General features: G+C 44.8%; 1 protein-coding gene across 5 annotated transcripts in view; it reads right to left on the bottom strand.

Annotated features, from left to right (window-relative positions):
• The window catches only part of EPS8L3 (EPS8 like 3), a 244,681-nt gene that overhangs the window by 163,087 nt on the left and 56,751 nt on the right, over positions 1-24,843 (bottom strand). For 4 of the 5 annotated variants that reach the window (XM_044286110.1, XM_044286109.1, XM_044286108.1 and 1 more), the window contains exons 2-3: positions 6,735-6,780; positions 5,972-6,048 (exon numbers count right to left, since the gene is read on the bottom strand). In XM_044286110.1, the coding sequence (XP_044142045.1) occupies positions 5,972-6,048; positions 6,735-6,763 (106 nt within the window). In that variant the 5' untranslated portion in view covers positions 6,764-6,780. Of the gene's footprint in view, positions 1-5,971; positions 6,049-6,734; positions 6,781-12,496; positions 12,533-24,843 lie in introns of those variants that run through there. The other variant, XM_044286111.1, reaches the window with a different exon arrangement.

Below are 24,843 nucleotides of genomic sequence, written 5' to 3'. Positions count from 1 at the left end.
CTCACCTGACTCCCTTTATGTTAGGTGTCAGTGTGTTGTGAGCACTGTGTTATGTCTGTGTGCACTCTGTGTTGTATGTCTGGTGTGCACTTCCCCTTATATGTGTGCTTTCCCTTCTGTGTGCTGGAAGGGTTAACTTCCTTCCCAGTGTGTGTGATGTCACTGGGTGTGGTTGACTGGTGGGTGTGCCTTTTGGCCTATATAGCCTGAGTCTCTTGCAGGCTTCAGTAGGTTGCTTCAGCCCTGCTAGCTGGAGCGGCCTTCCCTCGAAAGAGGGTAAAGCATGCACCGCCGTCTGCGGATGGGGTGCATGCGCGCTCTTCGGAGGGAGAGCGTTCTGGGGGTTTTGCCTCTGACAGTGCGGTGAGTGGCGTTTCCCCGCCTTCCCTTCACCGTTGCCTCGTTTGGCGTCCCCCTGATTTTATTCCACGTGGTGTTTATTTGGTGCACGTGGTGATTATTTGGTATGTGCTTTTGCACACCTTCGGAAGAGGGTGCAGCATGCAGTGCCATACCCTTGTGGCCTGCATGCGCGTTCTCCGGAGGGAGAACGTCCCGGGGGGATCACCGTTAACGGCACGGTTGGTGGCTTATTCCCCGCCACCTTACCTTCCGTGTCTGTGTTGGTGATCCCTCGTCCCTCTCCATGTTCCCATCTCTGGTTGTTTGCTGGCAGCACTCCGTAAGTGGTCCGGCTGCGTGCTGGTTAGGAGTGTCTGCTGGCAGCGACTGGAGTGGGGACGTTAGTGGAGAGTCCCCTCGTCCACTCTGTGGTTCCATTCCCTTGTCGCTGGTGCGGGCTGCAGGCCTCGTCGGACTGGCTAGTGTGGGCTGGGAGAGGATGCAGCTGACAGTGACCTCTTGGGAACCATGTCCTGAGAGTGGACGTCCCCTTCTCCCATCCCCTATGTGAGTTCCTCACCACTTTTTTTTTTTTTTTTTTGGTGGGGGGGCTTTGAGGGGTGGGAGTGTCACGGCCATGCCCATGACCGTGACTCCTTGACCGCATGCGGTTGCCTGCGGTTTTGTATGGGTATTCAACCATGGGTGAGGGCCGCTGGTGTGTGGCCTCACTTGTGGTTGCCGCAGGCAACTAGCATGGTATTTTGCAGCAGAGCAGCTTGAGCGTTGCTAGGCAGCTTGCTGCCCTGGCATGCGGTCTCACCTGACTCCCTTTATGTTAGGTGTCAGTGTGTTGTGAGCACTGTGTTATGTCTGTGTGCACTCTGTGTTGTATGTCTGGTGTGCACTTCCCCTTATATGTGTGCTTTCCCTTCTGTGTGCTGGAAGGGTTAACTTCCTTCCCAGTGTGTGTGATGTCACTGGGTGTGGTTGACCGGTGGGTGTGGCCTTTTGGCCTATATAGCCTGAGTCTCTTGCAGGCTTCAGTAGGTTGCTTCAGCCCTGCTAGCTGGAGCAGCCTCCTGTGTATTTGATCCGCCTGTGAGAGCCACCACTGTGGTCATATGTTTATGTTCAGTTTGTCTTTGTCTGTGTGATGTTCGGTTTATGCTTTCTTGTATATTTCTGTGCTGCCATGTATCTGGGTTCCGGTGTGTGGATGAGTTTGTGCTGACTTCGGTTTGCTATTTGTGGACTTCAGATTTCCTGCACACTGATCCAGTCAGCAGGGCTGTGGCAGGTGGCTGGAACTAGTGCAGCACCTGCCATATACATTGGTTTGCATTTGTGTTCCCCTTTTCTCTACAGCTTGGCCTTTGGCACTCCTGATCCTCCCTGTCTTGGAGGAGTGGGTTGTCCTACTCTGTCACCTAGGTCAGGGCCGACTTGAGGGCTTGTAGGGACTTTAGGTTCCGGCGTATGAGCCCTCCTACCATCAAGGTCGGCTCATACTGACAGGAGACAGGGTCAGCGTTAGGGACGCAATAGGAGGTGACCTGCTCCCTAATGCTGTGGTCCTGGCCAAGCAGCGACCGGACATCCGCTAACAGCACACGGCTGAGGATTTCCCCCATCCTCAGCCGTGACAATTACTTAGTCCAAAGGGCATAATTAAATATTCGTAGTAATAGTCAGTGGTATTGAAGCGGGTTGAAGGCCCCAGGCAAATCCAGCTTAGAAAAGATTCTGGCACCACATAATCGTTCAGAAATCTCGGGGAATAATGGCAGTGGATATTTACTTTAAATAGTATAATAAAAAGGATAAATCTGCTGACAGATGCCATTTATGCAAAATTTGAAATATGTGTCTTTGAAAAAATTCCCTTCCTTTCCTTGGTGTTATAATTTCTGATCAAGGACTTCAATTAGTTCCAGAAAAGGTATCTGTTGTATTGAATTGGCCATGTCCTTCTGATTTACGTGCAATCCAAAGATTCCTGGGCTTTGCAATCTATAATAAATAGTTTATTCTCCACTTCTCCACCCTGACAGCACTAATCTCCGCTCTGACCAGCAAAGGGGTTTACTGACACAAAGTGGACTCCTGAGGCAGAAAACTCTTTTCAGACATTGAATCGAGCCTTCTTCTTTGCTTCGGAGCTTCATTACACACATTTATATTTGGAGGTGGATACATCATTCACAGGGGCAGGGGCCATTCTAACTCAAAAAGCTTTGGGCAGGAAGTTAAAGTATGGGTTCTTCTGTAAAGCCTTTACAACTCCTAAACGTAACTATTCTATTAGAGACAGAGATTTGACATATCTTCAGTCTGCTCAATGACCGTCAAGCCCGATGATATTTATTTATTTTTATTTTATTAAATTTCTTACTATACTACTGCTCTACAGACAAAAATGTAAAGGCAGATGCTCTGTCAAGATCTTTTTTATTATGCATATCAAGAGGAGAAACCACAACATTGTTTCTGCACTCAAGTCCATTAGAAAGATATTCCTCGCAGTAAAACCTTTGTATCTAAATCCGAGAAGAAAATAAGTTCTGTCCTGGGGCAATTGCTTCCAAATTGCTGGAAATCAGCATAAAACTGCTAATTTAACTGCTCAATATTGGTGGCCACCCATGTTTTGAAGACATCCGGAACTTTGTCACAGCCTGTACGATGCGTGCACAGAATAAACATTCTAGTCTTTTGCTTATTCCCATTCTAGTCTTTTGCTTACTTTGCTCCTTGGCAGCACATTGCCATGGACTTTGTGACAGAGTTGCCTCCCTCTATTACATACACGGTTATATGGGTAGTAGTGGACTGCTTTTTCTAAAATGGCTCATTTTATACCTCTGTCTGGGCTCCACTCTGCCAGTCAGTTAGCTAAAATGTTCATTAACGGCATCTTCCATCTGCACGGATTTCCAATCTATATTGGGTCTGATAAGGGGAGTGCAGTTCACTTCTAAGTTATAGAGAGCAGTCTAAACTTCTGGATGTAACTATGTAACTATGTATTTTAGGGGCATACAGGGGTGGACTGGTGACTTAAAGTTGCCCTAGAAAAAAAACTAAAAGTGAGCCCCATGTTGTAGACCAGTCCAAATTGACAGAAGGCACTGCCAACACATGTAGGCAGGTACATCAGAAGTAGGTGGGCCAGCAATACCATAGTGCAGAACAAAATACCGCCACAATAGAACCAAATACCATAGTGAGGGAGGGTCTAGTGGTGTGCAGTGAAGTCCTGGGGACATGCTGTATGATGACCCGCTCCATTTCTGTAGCTTTTTGTGAGGGAGGGGAACTCATTGCTGTGAGGGAGGGGGCATGTGGCATATTCTGGAGCCATGAAGGTGCAGATCTGTGTGAGGATCTTTATGGGGTGTACTGAAAAACTGTGAGGAAGAGCCAGAATCGACAGGATGTAACTGTGTTGCTAGTACATTGTTACAAGATTTGGGGCCCCACTTTAGATTTTGCCCAGGGCCACATTTTGTCTAAAACCGGCCCTGTAAGGACTGCAATAAAGTTGAGTTCAGAAAGGCACTGCGGCCATTGGCCAGGTACATAAGTGCCTGATGCTCCTACACTAATTAATGCTGATAGCATCAGATCTTTATGTACCAGGCTGTCGGCCATGAGGAGGGCTTGGGAGCCGCCCTGGGCATCGGCCCACTGGGGCTATGCTCAGTCCGTCCCTGGATGCATATGCTGTATAAATGCTCATTACAACTGAGAGGTCTTATACGGGCCATAACTTGACCATGTTTATGAGTCCTTACAGCCAGAAAAAAATCTGCTTTTTCATATCCACTAAACTGTACACAAAGTATTCCACTAAACATTAAGGTTGTATGCTTGGTGAATTATGCTAACTTTTTCATATTTCTTACTATTATTTGCAGATGATTGATGGTGTATATACAGTCAGGTCAATAAATATTGGGATATCAATACAATTCAAAATTTTTTGGCTCTATACACCACCACAATGGATTTGAAATTAAACGAACAAGATGTGCTTTAACTGCAGACAGTCAGCTTTAATTTGAGAGTATTCACAACCAAATCAGGTGAACAGTGTAGGAATTACAACAGTTTGCATATGTGCCTCCCACTTGTTAAGGGGCCAAAAGTAATTGGACAATTGGTTTCTCAGCTGTTCCATGGCCAGGTGTGTGTTATTCCCTCATTATCCCAATTACAATGAGCAGATAAAAGGTCCAGAGATAATTTCAAGTGTGCTGTTTGCATTTGGAATCTGTTGCTGTCAACTCTCAAGATGAGATCCAAAGAGCTGTCACTATCAGTGAAGCAAGCCATCATTAGGCTGAAAAAACAAAACAAACCCATCAGAGAGATAGCAAAAACATTAGGCATGGCCAAAACAACTGTTTGGAACATTCCTAAAAAGAAGGAATGCATCGGTGATCTCAGCAACACGAAAAGACCTGTAAGACCACGGAAAACTACTGAGGTGGATGACCGAAGAATCATTTCCCTGGTGAAGGAAACACCCTTCACAACAGTTGGCCAGATCAAGAACACTCTCCAGGAGGTAAGTGTATGTGTGTCAAAGTCAACAATCAAGAGAAGATGTCACCAGAGTGAATACAGAGGGTTTGCCACAAGATGTAAACCATTGGTGAGCCTCAAAAACAGGAAGGCCAGATTAGAGTTTGCCAAACGACATCTAAAAAAGCTTTCACAGTTCTGGAATAACATCCTATGGACAGATGAGGCCAAGATCAACTTGTACCAGAGTGATGGGAAGAGAAGAGTATGGAGAAGGAAAGGAACTGCTCATGATCCTAAGCATACCACCTCATTAGTTAAGCATGGTGGTGGTAGTGTCATGGCGTGGGCATGTATGGCTGCCAATGGAAATGGTTCTCTCGTATTTATTGATGATGTGACTGCTGACAAAAGCAGCAGGATGAATACTGAAGTGTTTTGGGCAATATTATCTGTTCATATTCAGCCAAATGCTTCTGAACTCATTGGACGGTGCTTCAGAGTGCAGATGGGCAATGACCCAAAGCATACTGCAAAAGCAACCAAAGAGTTTTTTAAGGTAAAGAAGTGGAATGTTGTGCAATGGCCAAGTCAATCACCTGACCTGAATCCGATTGAGCATGCATTTCACTTGCTAAAGACAAAACTGAAGTTAAAATGCCCCAAGAACAAGCAGGAACTGAAGACAGTTGCAGTAGAGGCCTGGCAGAGCATCACCAGGGAAGAAACCCAGCGTCTGGTGATGTCTATGCGTTCAAGACTTCAGGCTGTAATTGACTGCAAAGGATTTGCAACCAAGTATTAAAAAGTGAAAGTTTGATTTATGATTATTATTATGTCCTGTTATTTTTGGTCCCTTAACAAGTGGGAGGCACATATGCAAACTGTTGTAATTCCTACACCGTTCACCTGATTTGGATGTAAATACCCTCAAATTAAAGCTGACAGTCTGCAGTTAAAGCACATCTTGTTTCATTTGAAATCCATTGTGGTGGTGTTTAGAGACACAAATGTTAAAATTGTGTTGATGTCCCAATATTTTTGGACCTGACTGTATGATGGTAAGTAAATGTCATAACTTTGTAATAGCTATACTTACTGTAGATGGATTTTGCACTTGGTCTGCTACCAACATTGCTGGATTTTGTTGATTCTACATGCGGCTCATGTCCACCCCTAATAGATTGATAGAAATGACATACAGTACATAATAGCTGGTGGGAATTCTATTACATCATACATAGTAGCCAGAAAAATGTTTACTTGTTTAAATATAAATTACCACTGCAAATTCATTTGAGAACAGGCAGGAATGAAAAAGCATTTAGAGATTGCTAAAATTAATGGTGGGTTTACATGGCCTGAGCAGACGATTATCGAGAAGGAAGTGCTCCTTCCAACAGCTATCTGCTCATTCATTTGGGAGTGAAGGTCTGCATTTACATGCAGCATCACCTCCACAGTATGAGAAGGAGCAAACTCTACGACTATTGCTCAACCTCATAAAGCTGCATTGTTTCAGGGCAACAGAGAGCTGTTTAGACATCACAATCTGCTTCCCAGAAATGATAATTTACTTGCCTACACAAACGACTGTTTCATCCGATAAACTAGCATTTTACTGGTTCATCAGGTAATCGGCTGCACCTTTAGATTCGTAGGAAAGTTCATCCCCAATTATCTGACCAACAATACTGATAATGGGGTCTGCAGTCGTTTTGAGAGGAATAAAGATGACACACGCATATATTCCATTATTATTTGTAAGCATATGCTAAATAACAAAGTAAAAAAATAATACATTGCCCTAATGATTGGATGCTATGCAGAGAAGCAAATATTCTTTCAGGGCAAGTACTTACTCTATGTCATTTAGGGTATTTTGATCCATGTTTAGTGTTGGGAATCCTAAAAAGGAGAAAAATATACATTTTATAGACTGTGTCATTTTGTGTAATAATGTAAATAATTCTCCTCAGTGCAAGTCACTGTGACAGCATGTTTTATTTGTGAAGATGATTGTAATCTAAAGGTTTATGGCCATTATTGGCTAGAATTAAAATGGCATACTTCACTTTTCTTCCAAATTCAAATTACTGTACCAATCCAAACTCCTCTCCCCTTTATCAAAGGGCACATTGCTAAAATATGCCATCAATTCCTCATCTGTTTGGGTCTGACTGCTGGGAACCCCACCAATCCTAAATCTAAAAATTGCGAAGTTTTCCCTACTCTTTTTACTACACCATGGGCCACCAGCTGTGCAGGGAAAATGCAACAAAGGAGGTGCTGTACTAAACTAAGATGAGGAACAGGAAAGCTGATTTGAAGTACTGTAATACTAATTAGTGATGAGCGGCAGGGGTCATATTCAAATTCTTCGATATTTTATGAATATTTTGTAGAATATTTGGCGAATATTCGCAAATTCGAATATTCATTATATTCTACAATTGTTTTACTCGAAAAATCGACAAGGTAATAATCGGGTAATATGCAAATTTTCGTAATGCGACTTTTCGTAATGCAAATTTTTATTGCAAAATTTTCAATTGCCGAGCAAAAACATGATTCCTCCCTGCTTCTTGCTTGTGGGCCAATGAGTCATAGCACTATATCAAATATATTAGTTTTTTCGAATATTCGTAATATTCTAAAACAAGAATATTTAGCAATACAGCAAATATAAAAAAAAACGAATGTACAGCAATTTAGCTAATTTAGTGCTATAATCTTTTTTTTCAATAGTTTTTCTTTTCCAATCTGAACTTCAGATGAGAAAATTACAACTATTAGACAAAGAAGATTATAGCACTATATTAGCTAAATTGCTCTATATTTGTTTTTTTTCGAATTTTCGCTATATTGCTATATATTCTTGTTTTAGAATATTGCAAATATTCGAAAAAAAACTAATATATTCGATATAGTGCTATATATTTGTTTTTTTTAGAATATTCATCATTTTTCCCATTTAAAGTCATGATTCCTCCCTGCTTCTTGCTTGTGGGCCAATGAGTCATTGGCCCACAAGCAAGAAGCGGGGAGGAATCATGTTTTTACTCGGCAATTGGAAAAATTTGCAAGAAAAATTTGCATTACGAAAATTCGCATTACAAAAATAAAAATATCTTGCAATAAAAAAATCTCGAATGTTCGAAATTATGAATATATCACAATATTCAAGTACCTATATTCACGATAAAAATTTGTAATTCGAATATTCGTGATCAATACTAATACTGGTATAGTCTATTGGGTCCGTAGGCTCCATTCAGCTCAGTTATGTGCCAAATCCGTCCTTTCCGTTCTTCTGTTCCTATAATGGAGCACAAGAATGGAAAGGCTGAATGCTGATGAGAACTAAGATTCTCAGTGTAATGTGGAGAACTGACAATCACACCTATATGAGTTTTTTTTTTGGGACATTCAGCTCCAAAACCATGGGTGTTAATGTAGAATTGAATCCCATTTTGTGGCTCTTCTGAGTAGGCTTTGCACAAGATTTTGGAGTGAATCTGTAGAAAGTCAGGCTCATTTGTTGGACAAAAAGTTCTGGCTCATAAGAACATTCTAATCTATGCCAAAGGTTTTCAATGGTGTTGGTCTGAGCTTTGTGCAGGATACTCTGGTCTGTGCGCACCTCACTTTATTCACAGATACACAGTCATGCTGGAAGAGGAATAGACCTTTCTGAAACAGTTTCCACTAAGTTGGAAACATTTAATTGTGTAAAATATTTTTGTATGCTATGATGGCATTAAAATAGAGCCCCATACCATTTTCCATCCTCCACCAAATTAGGGGCTGCTGGACTATGACCATCACTGGAGTCCCTAATGTAACCAAGGCTGAATCATGGGCTGGGATCACTATTTTGATATGGTTTGGGTTAGGGTTTTATGGGGTTATTGTTCTAGACCTCAATGCTCATTACTACTCATTACTGTTCCAGCTTCCGAGGCTCATCAGACTGAGCAAGAGTCTGACATGATTTTATTAAAGGCATTGACTATGCTATTACAATTGTGATCTTCTGGTCCTCTCATCTTGGTTGTAGTAATGTATATTCTCATATACCCCGGACACCGCTGCAGCTAATCACTAGGCTCAGCAGTATATGGCACGTGACTGCTGAGGCTAATGATTAGCTGAAGCAGTCACATTGAGTATGCACACATGTCATCACTGCAGCTAAAAAAAACCAAAGCCTGGCAGGAAGGATCAGAGCAGCAACACTGGAAGCATTGTGGGATGAAATAGGCGAGTATACATTGCTTTATTATTTTATCACAGATGCTGCCTTTGGGGACATCTTTTTTCATAACTCAGAAAACCACTTTAACTCATATTGAACAGCGGTCTGGATTAAGTGATTACTGTAATGATTTGGTGGGCTCTCATAATTTCTGTATTAAGGGCTGTGACGAATTGAACCTCGCAGCCCCGCCTGACGTCACTACTATGTCGGGATTACACAGTAAGGTCTCTTTACTTTCACAAAGGCGTGTTGTTCTGCACCCACTAGGGGTACAAGGGTCTGCTTGCACAGAGTCTTGTTGCTGTTAAGTGTCATGATATTCAGTGTGTGGTAGCTGAAGAGTGGGGGCAAAGCTAATAAAGCTAACCAGAGACAAGCCTTATTGTGTTCATCCCACCTCCCAACTCTTCTGTGTTTCTATCCTTGTGTGACTCCAGGGCTGATATGTAGCTATACTGGAAGTATGTGGGGAAGGATCCATAGGACAAACATGATGACCAAAGTAGTCCCATAGATGCTCAATTGGGTTCAATATGGGGAATTACTTGCAAGCCAGGGTAGTACTTGGAAATCTTGGTCATGCTTTTCCAACCAATGTCGGACATTTCTAGCTGTGTGACATGTTGCATTGTCTTGCTGGAGGTTCCCTTCCGCCCCAGAGAAGACAATTAGCATGTATGGGTGTGCGTGATCTGCAAGGATGGATTAATTCATACCCAAATCAGTTGAGAGTGCCTTTCATATGCATGATTAGCCCCAGAGAATGCCACAAAAATATTCCCCGGACCATAACAGTGCCACCACCAGCATGTGTTTTTCGAGTAATGGTTACAGAGTGTTTGTTCTCTGATATTTTGCGCCTGACAGGCCAATTTCCATCTGTTTGATGAAGCATAAAATGTGACTCTTCAGAGAAGGCAACCTTTGGACAATCAGCAAAGGTCCAATTCTAATACTGCTGGAAAAAATTGAACCCTTTTCTGCCAATGCAACTTTATTAGCAGAGGTGCATTGGCCATCTGTCTGTTTTTTTAGCCCCATAGTAGGGTTCATTGAACTGTTAGTTTAGACACATATCTGATAGCCCCCTGGTTCATTTTGGTGGTCAGCTGCTCCACTGTAATGTGCCAGTCTGCCATCTTGCACCTTTGTAGCCGACCTTCACCTCTCACATCAATGGTGAGTGGTGCTCTGCAGATTCTATGTCACTTATTCACAATTGTGCCATTTGTCCACTCATGGTACACTTTCACCACAGCAGCACACAAACATTTCACAAACTGTGCAGTATCATAATTACTGCCACCCTTGGCAGGAAAGCCAATAATCATCGCTCTTTGTAACTCTGATAAGTCATCTCTATTACTTGCGATAGCAAAGAGGGATATGTGTGCACACAATCCTGTCAAGATTGATGCAAGTGCGGTATCGGCTGCTCATCGACCCAGGAACTTCTGAGGGAACCTGCATGGCATGATCAGGCCTCTAGTAGCTACAGACAATGAGAAGACAAAGCGTCAAGATAGCTTTGAGCCCGGAAGGGTCGCAAATTTCATCAAGATACGTCACTAAAGATTTTACTGCATATAACCGCAGCGCTAACCACTGAATAAATGTTGTTTTTCGACCGAAATACGTCAATAAAAATTTTACCATAGAAAACCGCAGCACTGACCACTGAATTAATTTAGTTTTTCGACCGAAATACTTTCATAAAAGATTTTACCACATATAACTGCAGAGCTGAACGCTAAATAAAATTAGTTTTTCAACCAAAATACGTCACAAAAGGTATTACCATTATTAACTGCAGCGCTGAACGCTGAATACATTTATTTTTGCTACCGAAATACATCACTAAAGGCTTGGGACTCTCCACCTCGGCTCCCACAAGTCATCAGTTCTCTGAAAGGTGCAGAGTCCACCACTTGGAAAGGGAGGGACTCTGCACCAGCAGACAGCAGCACGTTCAGCTTCTGCACCATTGGATGCATGCATGCATACTGTTGTCTCTTGGCAATCGCTTTGGTGATCAATTGCTGACTGAATGACTGACGAGGAGTAGGAGTAGGAGGAGCAGGAGCATCAGGACCAGCAGTCGATGGGAATGACAGACAGCTCCCTTTGCGTGAGGTGGTGGAGCCTTGACTGCCTGAAATCTGGTGTGGTGTGCCCCTGGGTGATGCAGCGGTTGCTGCGGCAGGCTGGACCACCACACCGGAGCCACGGTTCTCTTAGGCCACTTTATGGTGACGCTGCATATGTTGACGCAGGGCCGTGGTGCCAACATTGGCACACTGGCCAAGCTTCACCTTCTGCTCACAGATTCTACATATGGCTATTTTCACCTCCTCCAGAGGCAGTACACAAAACTGCCGACACGGCAGAGTAGGTGATTTTACCAACAACATTACACATTGACTGACTGCTACCGCCGCTGCCTCCGTAAACCTGTGGACCCCTTCTTAATAAGGATACATTTTTATAAGAATACATTTTTTGTTTTCGACTAAAATACACAACTAAAGGCTTTACCATGTATAACCGTGGCGCTGAACGCAGAATAAATGTATATTTTTCTACCGTCTATGTCACTAAAGGTTTTGCCACATATAACTGCAACAGTGAACGCTGAATATATTTTGTTTTTCTACTGAAATACGTCACTAAAGGTTTTAACACATAACTGCAAAAGTGAACGCTGAATATATTTTGTTTTTGTACGGAAATAATAACTGCAGAAGTGAAATGTGTATATATTTTTCGTTTTGTACTGAAATAGGCCACTAAACTCTTTCACCACAAATAAGTGCAACAGTGAAGTGTGTATATTTTTTTTCCTTTTTGTACTGAAATTGGACACTGAACGAATGAAGTAAGAATAATTGAGAGCTCCTTCTCCAAGGGACCATATCCAACTCTCTGTGAGACCCTTACTTCACGGAAATCACAGAGCTGAAGATGACGACGTGTGCACTATGCGAGGCTCAGTGTCTCCTCAGATTTTGAAAGTTAGCAGTGTTTTTCCTGCTATTTTTAGGTCTGTTTGTTCAGAACAGCTTCGATTTTACATCTTACACTCGACACCCAAACTTTGACTCAACCCTGAAATATGAAGAACACCTGACACTTCGCAGGCTGTTCAGCCGACCGGAAGTGCTCGAAGACGGCGCAGGGACCGCAAAAAAAAAGGTGGGGGAAGCACGTTGGGCTAACAGCTAAGCTAAGGCTAACACTGTATCGGCTTTCTTTACCTAGCATTTTCCTTGCTAATGTGCGGTCCCTCGTGAACAAAACAGATGAGTTACGACTTTGGATCACTGACAACAGGACACTTATGGATTGTAATGTCATGATACTCACGGAAACATGGTTACACAGCGGAAAATCTGTCAAGCTGGTCGGACGCCATACTCTCCGGGCGGACAGAATAGCAGATGATTATGGTAAGACAAGAAGCGGAGGAGTGTGCATTTATGTTAACAAGGTTTGGTGTACAAACTCTGTCATTGTTGGAAAACACTGCTTAGCTGACCTAGAGTATCTCATGGTTAAGTGTAGACCTTTCTATCTGCCGAGGGAGTTCACCTCCACTATAATAACAGTTACATATATCCTACCGGATGCTAATGAAAGCTTGCTATGAACGAACTTCATGCAGTCATCAACAACAATCTGCACACCCTGAAGCTGCATTTATTGTAGCTGGTAACTTTAATCACTCTAACCTAAAGTCAGTGCTACCTAAATTTAATCATGTCTCCTGCCTTACCAGAGGGGATAAAAGCTTGCACCATGTCTAGACAAACATTGTTGGAGCTTACAAGGCAACACCCCTCCCCCACCTGGTACAGTCTGATCACCTTTCTTTGTTTCTCACCCCAAGTATTCACGGCTTATCAACCGTGTGAAATCATCAGTGAAGACAATCAAAGTGTGGCCAGCGGGGGTAGATTCTGTACTCCTGGACAGGTTTAAAGACACGGACTGGAGCATGTTTGCTTCTCAGGCCAGCTGTCGTTCTCACACTAACATCGACTCTTATACGTACTGTGGGGATTCGCTCTGGTAGGCAGGGTAAGCAGACGCAGTACAGAGGCAAAAACAAGGTTGTAAAGCAAAGTTCAGTGTTTTATTCACACATAAGGAAAAACAAGCCAAAAGTAACAGTGTTCAGTTTTGGTGCTTGTTCACACCACACAAAGTCCACAGTGCAAAAAAACTTCACCTGGTCAGCAGTTTTCCACCCGCAGTCCACAGCAGGCTTTAAAGGCCTGTTTCCCCAGCATGTGGCTCTCAAGACACAGACTCCCCAGCTTCTCTGACATGGAGGATAATCCACCACAGCTAAACGTGCTGGCTGGGTTTTTATATCCCAGCCCAAAACACGGCCTGGAACCCTGGGAAACAGCCACCCACCCTGCTCTTTGGCTGCTCCTAATAAGAACCGTCCCGGATCGGCTTTACAGCCATACTGTAACTGCAAAACTGACACTTCAGGGAAAAATCCGGTTCTTACCTCACCGAGGCCAGGAACCTCGGTGACACGTATCTTCCGTCAATGACGGCCCCTTGTTGCTTCTTACAGTACTCAGTACTGGAATACTGAGTACTGGAATACATTAACATCACAATTGACAATGTGAAAAGCAGATCACAATGTACCCAAATTAGAAACCATGGATGAACAAGGAAGTGATGCTTCTACTAAAGGCACGTAACAATGCCTTCAGATCAGGTAACGCTCAGGCCTACAGTACGTCCAGGGCAAAACTGAAGAGGGGCATCAAGAAGGCCAAGCACAGCTATAAGCTGAAGGTTGAGGAACACTTTGTTAACTCTGACCCATGATGCATGTGGCTTGGCATTCAGGAGATCTCTGACTATAAGCTCAGCAATCTCACACAGACATCTATGACTGTGTCCTCCCTCAATGAGCTAAATGACTTCTACGCTCGTTTTGACAAGGTCAACAAGGAAAAGTTTGTCAAAACCCTACCCTCTGATGACTGCCATACCCTCACTCTCACTATTACAGATGTCCATAACGCACCGAGGAGCATCAAAGCTCGCAAGGCTGCTGGCCCTGACGGCATTCCTTGATGTGTGCTTCGAGCATGTGCTGAGCAGCTTGCAGGGGTCTTTACTGACATCTTCAACCTGTTGCTTGCCCAGTGACAATGACGAGTCTGACTATAGGGAAGAGGTAAAGCACCTACAGATGTGTCCACATTTAACTGATCACTTATCTCAACATGTCCTGAGATGTGTGTCACAAAATGACGTTATAGCTAAATTGGATAAATTGCAATACAACGTTCAGACAGTAGGTGGCGCATTGTGTTACTAGCTAAATACCTGAACTTAAGCTAAAGACCTGGTAATGGAACTACAATTGTGAAATTTGGCCGGGTTCACATCAGGTCTTTGTCATACATTTAACATATCTAAAAAATATATTGTATACATTAAACAAATCCCTCCAACAGATGTTTTTTTTTGTTTTTTTTACTGTTCAAAGATTACCATATATTTTGACCTGTGCCATTGTTCACTACAATTCTATTTGCTATGATTTAGATACACTTGGTGTCAGTATACAGTGCTAGTCTAGTATTATATTCAAAATAACACACCAACCACAGTATTATGCAGAGATTATAATATACTTTTAACAGTCCCATTACATGTTACAAATGTACAGTACAGACCAAAGAGTTTTCTTTATTGTCATGACTATGAAAATTGTAGATTCACACTGAAGGCATCAAAACTATGAATTAACACATGTGGAATTATATACATAACAAAAAAGTGTGAAACAACTGAAAATATTCTAGGTTCTTCAAAGTAGCCACCTTTTGCTTTGATTACTGCTTTGCACACTCTTGGCATTCTCTTGATGAACTTCAAGAGGTAGTCACCTGAAATGGTTTTCACTTCACAGGTGTGCCCTGTCAGGTTTAATAAGTGCGATTTCTTGCCTTATAAATGGGGTTGGGACCATCAGTTGCGTTGTGGAGAAGTCAGGTGGATACACAGCTGATAGTCCTACTGAATAGACTGTTAGAATTTGTATTATGGCAAGAAAAAAGCAGCTAAGTAAAGGAAAACTAGTGGCCATCATTACTTTAAGAAATGAAGGTCAGTCAGTCCGAAAAATTGGGAAAACTTTGAAAGTGTCCCCAAGTGCAGTCACAAAAACCATCAAGCGCTACAAAGAAACTGGCTCACATGTGGACCGCCCAAGGAAAGGAAGACCAAGAGTCACCTCTGCTGCAGAGGATAAGTTCATCCGAGTCACCAGCCTCAGAAATCGCAGGTTAACAGCAGCTCAGATTAGAGACCAGGTCAATGCCACACAGAGTTCTAGCAGCAGACACATCTCTAGAACAACTGTTAAGAGGAGACTGTGTGAATCAGGCCTTCGTGGTAGAATTTCTGCTAGGAAACCACTGCTAAGGACAGGCAACAAGCAGAAGAGACTTGTTTGGGCCCAAGAACACAAGGAATGGACATTAGACCAGTGGAAATCTGTGCTTTGGTCTGATGAGTCCAAATTTGAGATCTTTGGTTCCAACCACCGTGTCTTTGTGCGACGCAGAAAAGGTGAACGGATGGACTCTACATGCCTGGTTCCCACCGTGAAGCATGGAGGAGGAGGTGTGATGGTGTGGGGGTGCTTTTCTGGTGACACTGTTGGGGATTTATTCAAAATTGAAGGCATACTGAACCAGCATGGCTACCACAGCATCTTGCAGCGGCATGCTATTCCATCCGGTTTGCGTTTATTTGGACCATCATTTATTTTTCAACAGGACAATGACCCCAAACACACCTCCAGGCTGTGTAAGGGCTATTTGACCATGAAGGAAAGTGATGGGGTGCTGCGCCAGATAACCAGGCCTCCACAGTCACCGGACCTGAACCCGATCAAGATGGTTTGGGGTGAGCTGGACCGCAGAGTGAAGGCAAAAGGGCCAACAAGTGCTAAGCATCTCTGGGAACTCCTTCAAGACTGTTGGAAGACCATTTCAGGTGACTATCTCTTGAAGCTCATCAAGAGAATGCCAAGAGTGTGCAAAGCAGTAATCAAAGCAAAAGGTGGCTACTTTGAAGAACCTAGAATATTACATATTTTCAATTGTTTCACACTTTTTTGATATGTATATAATTCCACATGTGTTAATTCATAGTTTTGATGCCTTCAGTGTGAATCTACAATTTTCATAGTCATGAAAATAAAGAACTCTTTGAATGAGAAGGTGTGTCCAAACTTTTGGTCTGTACTGTACATAATACAATTCAGACACATTGGGTTTCAGTATATACACCCCAATTTTTGCATGACATTTAAAATACTTATTGATTATCTGCTGAGTTGCGTATCTAATGATATCATGTGTGATACTGTCTACTGAGCTGTGTATCTAATCATATGATGTGTGATACTACTGTCTGCAGAGCTGTGTATCTAATCCTATTATGTGTGATACTGCTCTAAGCTGCGTATCTAATCCGATTATGTGTGATACTGGCTGCAGAGTCATGTGTCCAAGCCTATTGTGTTTGATACTGTCTGCTGAGTTGTGTATCTAATCCTATCACGTGTGATAATGTCTGCTCAGCTGTGCATCTAATCCTATCATGTGTGATATTGTTTGCAGAGTTGTGTTTCTAATCCTATTCTGTGTGATATTGTCTGCTGAGCTGTGTATCTAATTCTACCATGTGTGATACTGTCTGCAGAGTCGTGTGGGTAAGCCTATTGTGTTTGAAACTGTCTGCTGAGCTGCGTATCTAATCCTACCACATGTGATACTGCCTGCTGAGCTGCGTATCTAATCCTACCACGTGTGATACTATCTGCTAAGCTGCGTATCTAATCCTTTCACGTGTTTCTAATTCTATTCTGTGTGATACTGTCTGCTGAGCTGTGTATCTAATCCTATTAGGTGTGATACTGTCTATGAAGCTATTATATGTATGTGTATAGAGTGTGATACTGTCTGCTGACCTGTGTTTTTTTAATCCTACCTTGTGTGATATTATCTATGAAGCCATTGTATGTATCTGTATAGAATGTTATACAGAGATAAGGAGCTCTGCTTTGTGCACATACTATACACTCCAGCCACTGCTGAGAAAAGAGAGGTGGGGGAGGGGCCGATGGATTCCAGTTCCTGTATTTCCCTGTCTTGTGGCTGAGGCCTGATTACCAGTTAAGGGCTCTTTCACATCTGCGTTATAGTCTTCCGGCATAGAGTTCCGTCGTCGGGGCTCTATGCCGGAAGAATACTGATCAGGATTTTCCTAATGCATTCTGAATGGACAGTCCGTCCTTCAGGATGCATCAGGATGTCTTCCGTTCCGGAACGGAACGTTTTTTGGCCGCAGCAAATAGCGCAGCATGCTGCACTTTTTGCTCCGGCCAAAAATCCGGAACACTTGCCGCAAGCCCGGATCCGGAATGAATGCCCATTGAAAGGCATTGATCCGGATCCGGCCCTAAGCTAAACGTCGTTTCGGCGCATTGCCGGATGCGACGTTTAGCTTTTTCTCAATGGTTACCATGGCTGCCGGGACGCTAAAGTCCTGGCAGCCATGGTAAAGTGCAGTGGGGAGCGGGGAGCAGCATACTTACCATCCGTGCGGCTCCCGGGGCGCTCCAGAGTGACGTCAGGGCGCCCCAAGCGCATGGATCACGTGATCGCATGGACACGTCATCCATGCGCATGGGGCGCTCTGACGTCATTCTGGAGCGCCCCGGGAGCCGCACGGATGGTAAGTATGCTGCTCCCCCGCTCCCCACTACTACTATGGCAACCAGGACTTTAATAGCGTCCTGGGTGCCATAGTAACACTGAAAGCATTTTGAAGATGGATCCGTCTTCAAATGCTTTCAGTACACTTGCGTTTTTCCGGATCCGGCGTGTAATTCCGGCAAGTGGAGTACACGCCGGATTCGGACAACGCAAGTGTGAAAGAGGCCTAAGTGGAAGGCTGAAAAGTCAGCCTGAATTTGTGGGAGGGGCATCTTACCTTCTTAAGCTCCAGCCCCCAGCTCCTCAGGGCGCTTCTGTTCACACCTGGATAGGGAGTCGCCTGCTCTGGTACGGCATCCGTGCACGTCGTGAGTTGCTTTCATCTGGTTCGTTCGTTTCGTTTTCATACGCTGCCGTCACGTCTTCAGGAGAGGTAATTCTGTGCAAACAATGCGCCACAAGGGCTCCATCAGCCGCGGTCACATACCTCTGGCTCCCTGAGTCGGCATGCGTTCCAGCGTGGAACGCATGCCGATACACATTTCTGCCCCAAATTGTTTTTCTTGTCTCTCTTTTCTTGGTTCCCTCCTGTGTTCCCGTCCAACTCCCCCCCGAGACAGCAGGGGGGCAGGGTCTGGCCCGCGGGTCCCCCCTCTCCACACGACGCTCCGCTGCAGGCCAGCGTGCGTTCCAGCATGGAGCGCACGCCGGAAATCCGCCGCCAGGCATGGGCTGGGTCACGTGGTCGGCGTGCGTTCCGGCTTGGAGCGCATGCCGGAATCCCTCGGCCAGGCCTGGGCCTGGTCACGTGTTCGGCATGCGTTCCAGCTTGGAGCGCGCGCCGGAATCCCTCGGCCAGGCCTGGGCCTGGTCACGTGTTCGGCGTGCGTTCCAGCTTGGAGCGCACGCCGGAGTGCTTCCGTCAGGCCTGGGCCCATAAATGTACATTTAGAAACTCTGTCAAGCATTAAATCACAATGCACCATGACACATTGCTTAAGAGAATAAAGCAACAAACCTATTGGGTCTCATTTTTCTGTGGATTCTTCCTCATGATAGACACAGGCTATTAGCAGATGTTTATTAATGTATATAAATTCACAGTGTAGAATGATTTCACTTTGTTCTACGACACAGAAGCTTGTGTCCATGCTGCTGAAATCTGAAGCATCCCAAGGTCTAATTTACCTGAATCGCTCGGGTTTCATGTATTCCCCTGAATCGCTCAGGTTTCATGTATTTACCTGAATCACCCAGGTTTTATGTATTTACCCGCGTCACTCAGGTTTTACATATTTTCCCTGAAATCACTCAGGTCATGTATTTCCCTGAATCGCTCAGGTTTGTATTTTCCTGTCTCTTCCAGGTTGACGGTATTTCCAGGGTGTATGTATTAATATTACAGGCTATAGCTACTAGAGAGAGATCGTTGATCCAGGGAGTTATTCTGATTGCCTGATTGGAGTCGGGAAGGAATTTTTATTCCCCTAAAGTGAGGAAAATTGGCTTCTACCTCACAGGGGTTTTTTGCCTTCCTCTGGATCAACTTGCAGGATGACAGGCCGAACTTGATGGACAAATGTCTTTTTCGGCCTTATGTACTATGTTACTATGTATTTTCCTGATTCACTCAGGTCACGTATTTCCCTGAAATCGCTCAGGTCTTATTTCCCACAGGTTGTTCGCATTTGCCTGAATTGGTCAGGATCCAATATATTTGCCTGAAACGCTCAGAGGTTTTCCCGTACCATCAGGAAACTACCAAGCCGGCGTCAAGGTTTCCAACGTTTTTCAAGGTCCCACCCACAGGTGGCTTGAACGATGTCTCCTACACCCTGGCGTTCATAGCCCACTGTCACCGCAAATCTCAGGCTGTCATTTAACACCATCGGGCTGTACCTAGCGGGGATACAGCACTGCGCCATGCTTCATAATCCAAATGGAGGTTCCATTTCTTCAGTGCAGGCAGTCAAGGCAGCCCTTAGGGGGATCCAGAGGTGCGGGGATGCCCCTACCGCCCGTAGAAAGCCTGTCTCCGGCAAGATGTTTGGGAGACTGTCGTCCGCGCTGGATAGACATTCTTTTGGGCACTCTCCTAGTTTAATTATTAAGGCAGCCATGTATCTCGGGTTTTACGGGTTCCTCAGGCCAGGTGAGTTTACCAGCACCTCCCCTAAACGTCAGGGGTTGCTGGTGCGGCAGTTGTCCTGGGCCCATGACCATTTTTGTCCTCTGGCTCCCTTTCACGAAGGCCAATCAGCATGGGCCTCCCTCGGAGGTCAGGTTTTAAACCTCGAACGATTGGTGGCCGGTCATAGTCCTCCGTCAATTGTTAGCCCTGTTGCAAGATGCCCCCCTAGATGGCCCGCTGCTTCCTTGGCGTGGGGGGCCCCTGACGTCAATTTAGTTTGTGTCCTGCCTCAGGTCTCAGCCATAACCGACTGGCCATCACAGGACACTCTCTCCGAATAGGGGCCGCGTCCTCAACATGAAAAAACGAGGTCCCGGCGCACGTGATCAAATGCATGGGTCGTTGGCGCTCTTCCTGCTTCACAAGATACATACCGAATCCGAATGTAGAGATTTCCCAGGCGTTTTGTAGTCTTGCCCTCTGAGTGGAATTAAAAGCTTTTGGTCACTACTCTGCTCTCCTCGTCTATCTTTGCCCACTACTAGGCTTACCCTCGCTCCTGGCTTCCGGCACAACACAGCCAGCTAGGTCAGGGGAGGCGCTTCACCCACTTATCACAGTTAAGCCTCTCCCATAAATAAGTTATAGAAGCCCATTCATGTTGCTATTGGAAAACATAACAAAAAACATTCTTATTATCTTAGGTCCCTGAGGCGGTGCTTATTTAGAAAAAAGAAAAAAAAATGAAAAACAAACAAACACTTTCTACAGAGCACTACATGCCACTGGTTTTGTCCCCCTTACATTTTTTTTATTTGTTTTTATCTGTTGACTTTTATATTTTAATTGCAAAGTAAAAATATGACTGTAGGCACAATGAACACAGGACAGTAAATAAAATAATATAGCAAAAGGTATAAAAATTTTTTACTTTACAATCAGAAGTGTAAAAAGCAACTTTGGGACTGTGAGTGATTTAACCCTTTCCCAACCTATTCTATATGGGGAGGAGCGATGGCATTAGTGTTTGCTCCTCCAATAGTATGAAGGAGATCACTACATGTAATAGAAGGTTTCCTTCAATAACGAGCAACGCAACGATTCCCGAGTAATAATAGGAAATTAGGCTCAATTCAGACGTCCGTGAATGTGTCCGCATCCGTTCCGCAATTGTGCAGAATGGGTGCAGACCCATTAATTCTCTATGGGGACGCATTTCCAGAGCGTGCCCCTGAACTTCCGGTCTGCGTTTCCAGAAAAAAAATAGAACATGTCCTATTATCCGCAATTGCGAACAAGAATAGGCATTTCTATGTGGGTGCCGGCCAGGTGTATTGCGGATCCGCAATACACCATGGACATGTGAATGAAGCCTAAAGTAAGGATTCATACTTCTGGCTTTGGCTGAAAAAAATCGGCTGGGTTTAGCCCTGGTATGTTAGCATTTAGCATTATAGCTTCTCACAAATTTCCTGTCATCTAAGGGTCCAGGCCTCATATTTACTGCTTATGTCAAGGTTCCAGTCTCCATGTCCTGTCTCTTAGCTGTTTGTTTGCTCTGACTATTCACCATTGTATCCAGCTGTTCTTTGATTAGTCCTTGATTAAGTTAAATCCAGCCCCTCCTCTATTGTTCACACCTAGAAGTGTAAGGCCCCTTTCACATGGGCGAGTTTTCCGCGCGGGTGCAATGCGTGAGGTGAACGCATTGCACCCGCACTGAATCAGGACCCATTCATTTCTATGGAGCTGTTGACATGAGCGGTGATTTTCACGCATCACTTGTACGTTGCGTGAAAATCGCAGCAAGCTTTATTTTATGCGTTTTTCACGCAACGCAGGCCCCATAGAAGTGAATGGGGCTGTGTGAAAATCTTCTTCTTTACTGTGTACAGGAAAAGGACCTGTGGCGACGTCACTCCGGTCATCAAATGGTCCATCACATGATCCATCACCATGGTAAAAGATGATGTGATGGACCATGTGATGACTGGAGTGACGTCACCACAGGTCCTTTTCCTGTACACAGCAAAGAAGAGAAGCCGGGCTACGCGAGTAAGTGGATTAAGGTGAGTTAAATTATTACTATGTATTTATATACTATCCCCTTCTGTATTCAGAATGCTATTATTTTCCCTTATAACTATAATACAATCTACAGAACACCGATCCCAAGCTCGGACTTCTGTGTAGAAGTTCGGGTTGGGTTACCTTACATGCCGATTTTTCTCACGGGCGTGCAAAACGCAATGCAATGTTTTGCACTCGCGCGGAAAAATCGTGCATGTTCCCGCAACGCACCCGCACTTTTTTACCTCAACGCCCATGTGAAAGAGGCCTAAATATAAGGCTTTAGTTCTTCTGAGACATTGGTCTTCATCCAAAAAGCAAACCTCCTAAGTGCAGAAAATCAAATTATACCAGAATTGTAACTAATGAAATATACACTGCAAGCAATGTTTCTGCTTTCCACAACTATTAGCCCTATTTTCCTGCACTGCCTAAAACACCTGCACCCAGCAAGGAACTTCTTATCTCTCCCTCCATCTGACCTCCTGCTCAGATCTGTTCCTTAACATAAAACCTTCCTCTCTAGAGGGAATTGTAAGAATGATAGAGACAGAAAACCCTGGGAATGTAAAATGAGCCACTGTATCACACATAGTAGGATTAGATACGCAGCTCAGCAGGCAGTTTCACACATAATGAGATTAGATGCGCATCTTATTAGACAGTATCACTCAGAATAGGATTAGATGCACAGCTCATCAGGCAGTATCACACACAATAGGTGCAATGCTGCAGAACCCCAAGCAACCAGACAAAGATTTGAACAAACGTGGATTTATTGAAAACACAGCAGTAAAGTCCAAGCCAGAAATCATACAGAAATAATGTAGTCCAAATAACCTCTGTGGGAAAACGCCAGAGAAAAGCCAGACAAGGCTAAAGTTCATACAGAAGAGTCTGTGAAACCAGGTACCTAAGGATTAAATGGTAAAGTATCCAAGGTCCGATCCAAGGCCATACATGGTGCAACTCTAGAGCAGAGACGAGGTTTCCAGAGGCATTCACTAGATGAAGACACACAGAGTTCATGCATGGCGCAAACTTAGTGCATCTGAACCAGCATAAACCCAGGTTGTAGAGACAACAGTGAGCACTGATCACCCAGGAAGATAACCTTTTAAACACCTGCTGGCCAATCACAGAGTGCTGCTTGTCAGAACCTCATAGGTCATGCGATGATCCTACTTATTAGCATCTGTGCAGCAAATCCCTAATCAACTTTGAATTTGTGCACAGATGCTTTACCTGCCAGTGGCCTACGTAGCGCATAGGATGCACGCACACTCGGCCATGCATTTCTTTGCGAATCACCCCTCTGGCGTGCACGCGGACGCCCAACCGACTCGTCGCGGGCATGGGATTGCGCCAGCATGGACGCCGGAACGGAACCCGCAGGAGACACCCGAGGCAGGACCGGCAGCGACGTATTGCCATCAGCCTGGCAAGTCTGCCTCAGAGATCCCTGCAGCCCTCCCCTCCAGCGCCCATGCAGACGCTCCACTGTATCTGCCTGCAAGGGAACCAGAACCGCAGACTCCCTTACATTACCCCCCCTCGAGGAGGCGGCTGAGAAGACTCCAAATGGATCTTCCCCTGATTCTCACGGTGGAAAGTAGCTACCAATTCCTCTGCATGAACCTGGCGGGCAGGTACCTAACATCTCTCCTCTGGACCAAATCCCTTCCAGTCCACTAACGGCCCCATGCACACGGCCGTTGTTCACGGCCGTGTGCGGGCCGTGGAACCGCGGCCTGGATCCCTCCTGAGAGCAGGAGCGCATCGCCTCACTGGTTGCTATGACGCCGTGCGCTCCCTGCTGCCGGCACAGTACAGTAATACACTGGTATAGATCATACCAGTGTAGTACTGTATTGCGGCGGCAGCAGGGAGCGCACGGCGTCATAGCAACTAGTGACGCCGTGCGCTCCTGCTCTCAGGAGGGATCCAGGCCGCGGTTCCACGGCCCGCACACGGCCGTGAACAACGGCCGTGTGCATGGGGCCAAATACTGGAGAAATCTCTGGACAAAGTAGGAATCCAAAATCTTATTGACCTCAAATTCCAGCTCCCCTTGAACCTCCACCAGAGATGGAGTTCGAATGAAGGGAGCTGACTTGGCCGCCGATTTGAGCAGTGATACATGAAAGATGTTCACTCCTTGAATCGACGAAGGAAGAGCAACCTTGTAAGTCACCCAGTAAACTTATACTCCGTAGTGCGATGGCGGTCAGCAAATTCTTTCTGTTGCACCACCGCCCTACGAAGATTCTTCTGCGTCAACAACCAAATGGACTGTCTATCCTGGAACCATTGATTCACCACTGGAGAGTCAGTGGAGGCCCCTGCCAGAGAGGAGAGTCTTGGATCCCTGCCCCCCACGCACCTGAACGGAGACATCTTGGTAGAGGCATGTTCGGAGTTGTTATAAGCCACCCCTGCAACGTGGAGGTGAGCTGCCCATTCCTCCTGGCAGTCTGACACGAAACGCCGGAGATACTGTTCCAGGGTCTGGTTCGTTCTTTCTGTCTACCCGTTAGTCTCTGGGTGAAAACCAGATGAAAATGACAGCCTAATCCCTAGACGGGAGCAGAAGGAACGCTAGAAACGGGAAATAAACTGAACTCCTCTATCTGAAACAATATCTTCCGGTGCCCCGTGTAATTGGAAGACATGTTTCACAAACAGATCTGCCATCTTTCCAGCCGACGGTAATCCCGGAAGTGGAATAAAATGAGCCATTTTAC

This window comes from Bufo gargarizans, chromosome 3 (assembly GCF_014858855.1).
Source record: "Bufo gargarizans isolate SCDJY-AF-19 chromosome 3, ASM1485885v1, whole genome shotgun sequence".
NCBI lineage: Eukaryota > Metazoa > Chordata > Amphibia > Anura > Bufonidae > Bufo > Bufo gargarizans.
This window is presented reverse-complemented; position numbering and strand designations above follow the sequence as displayed.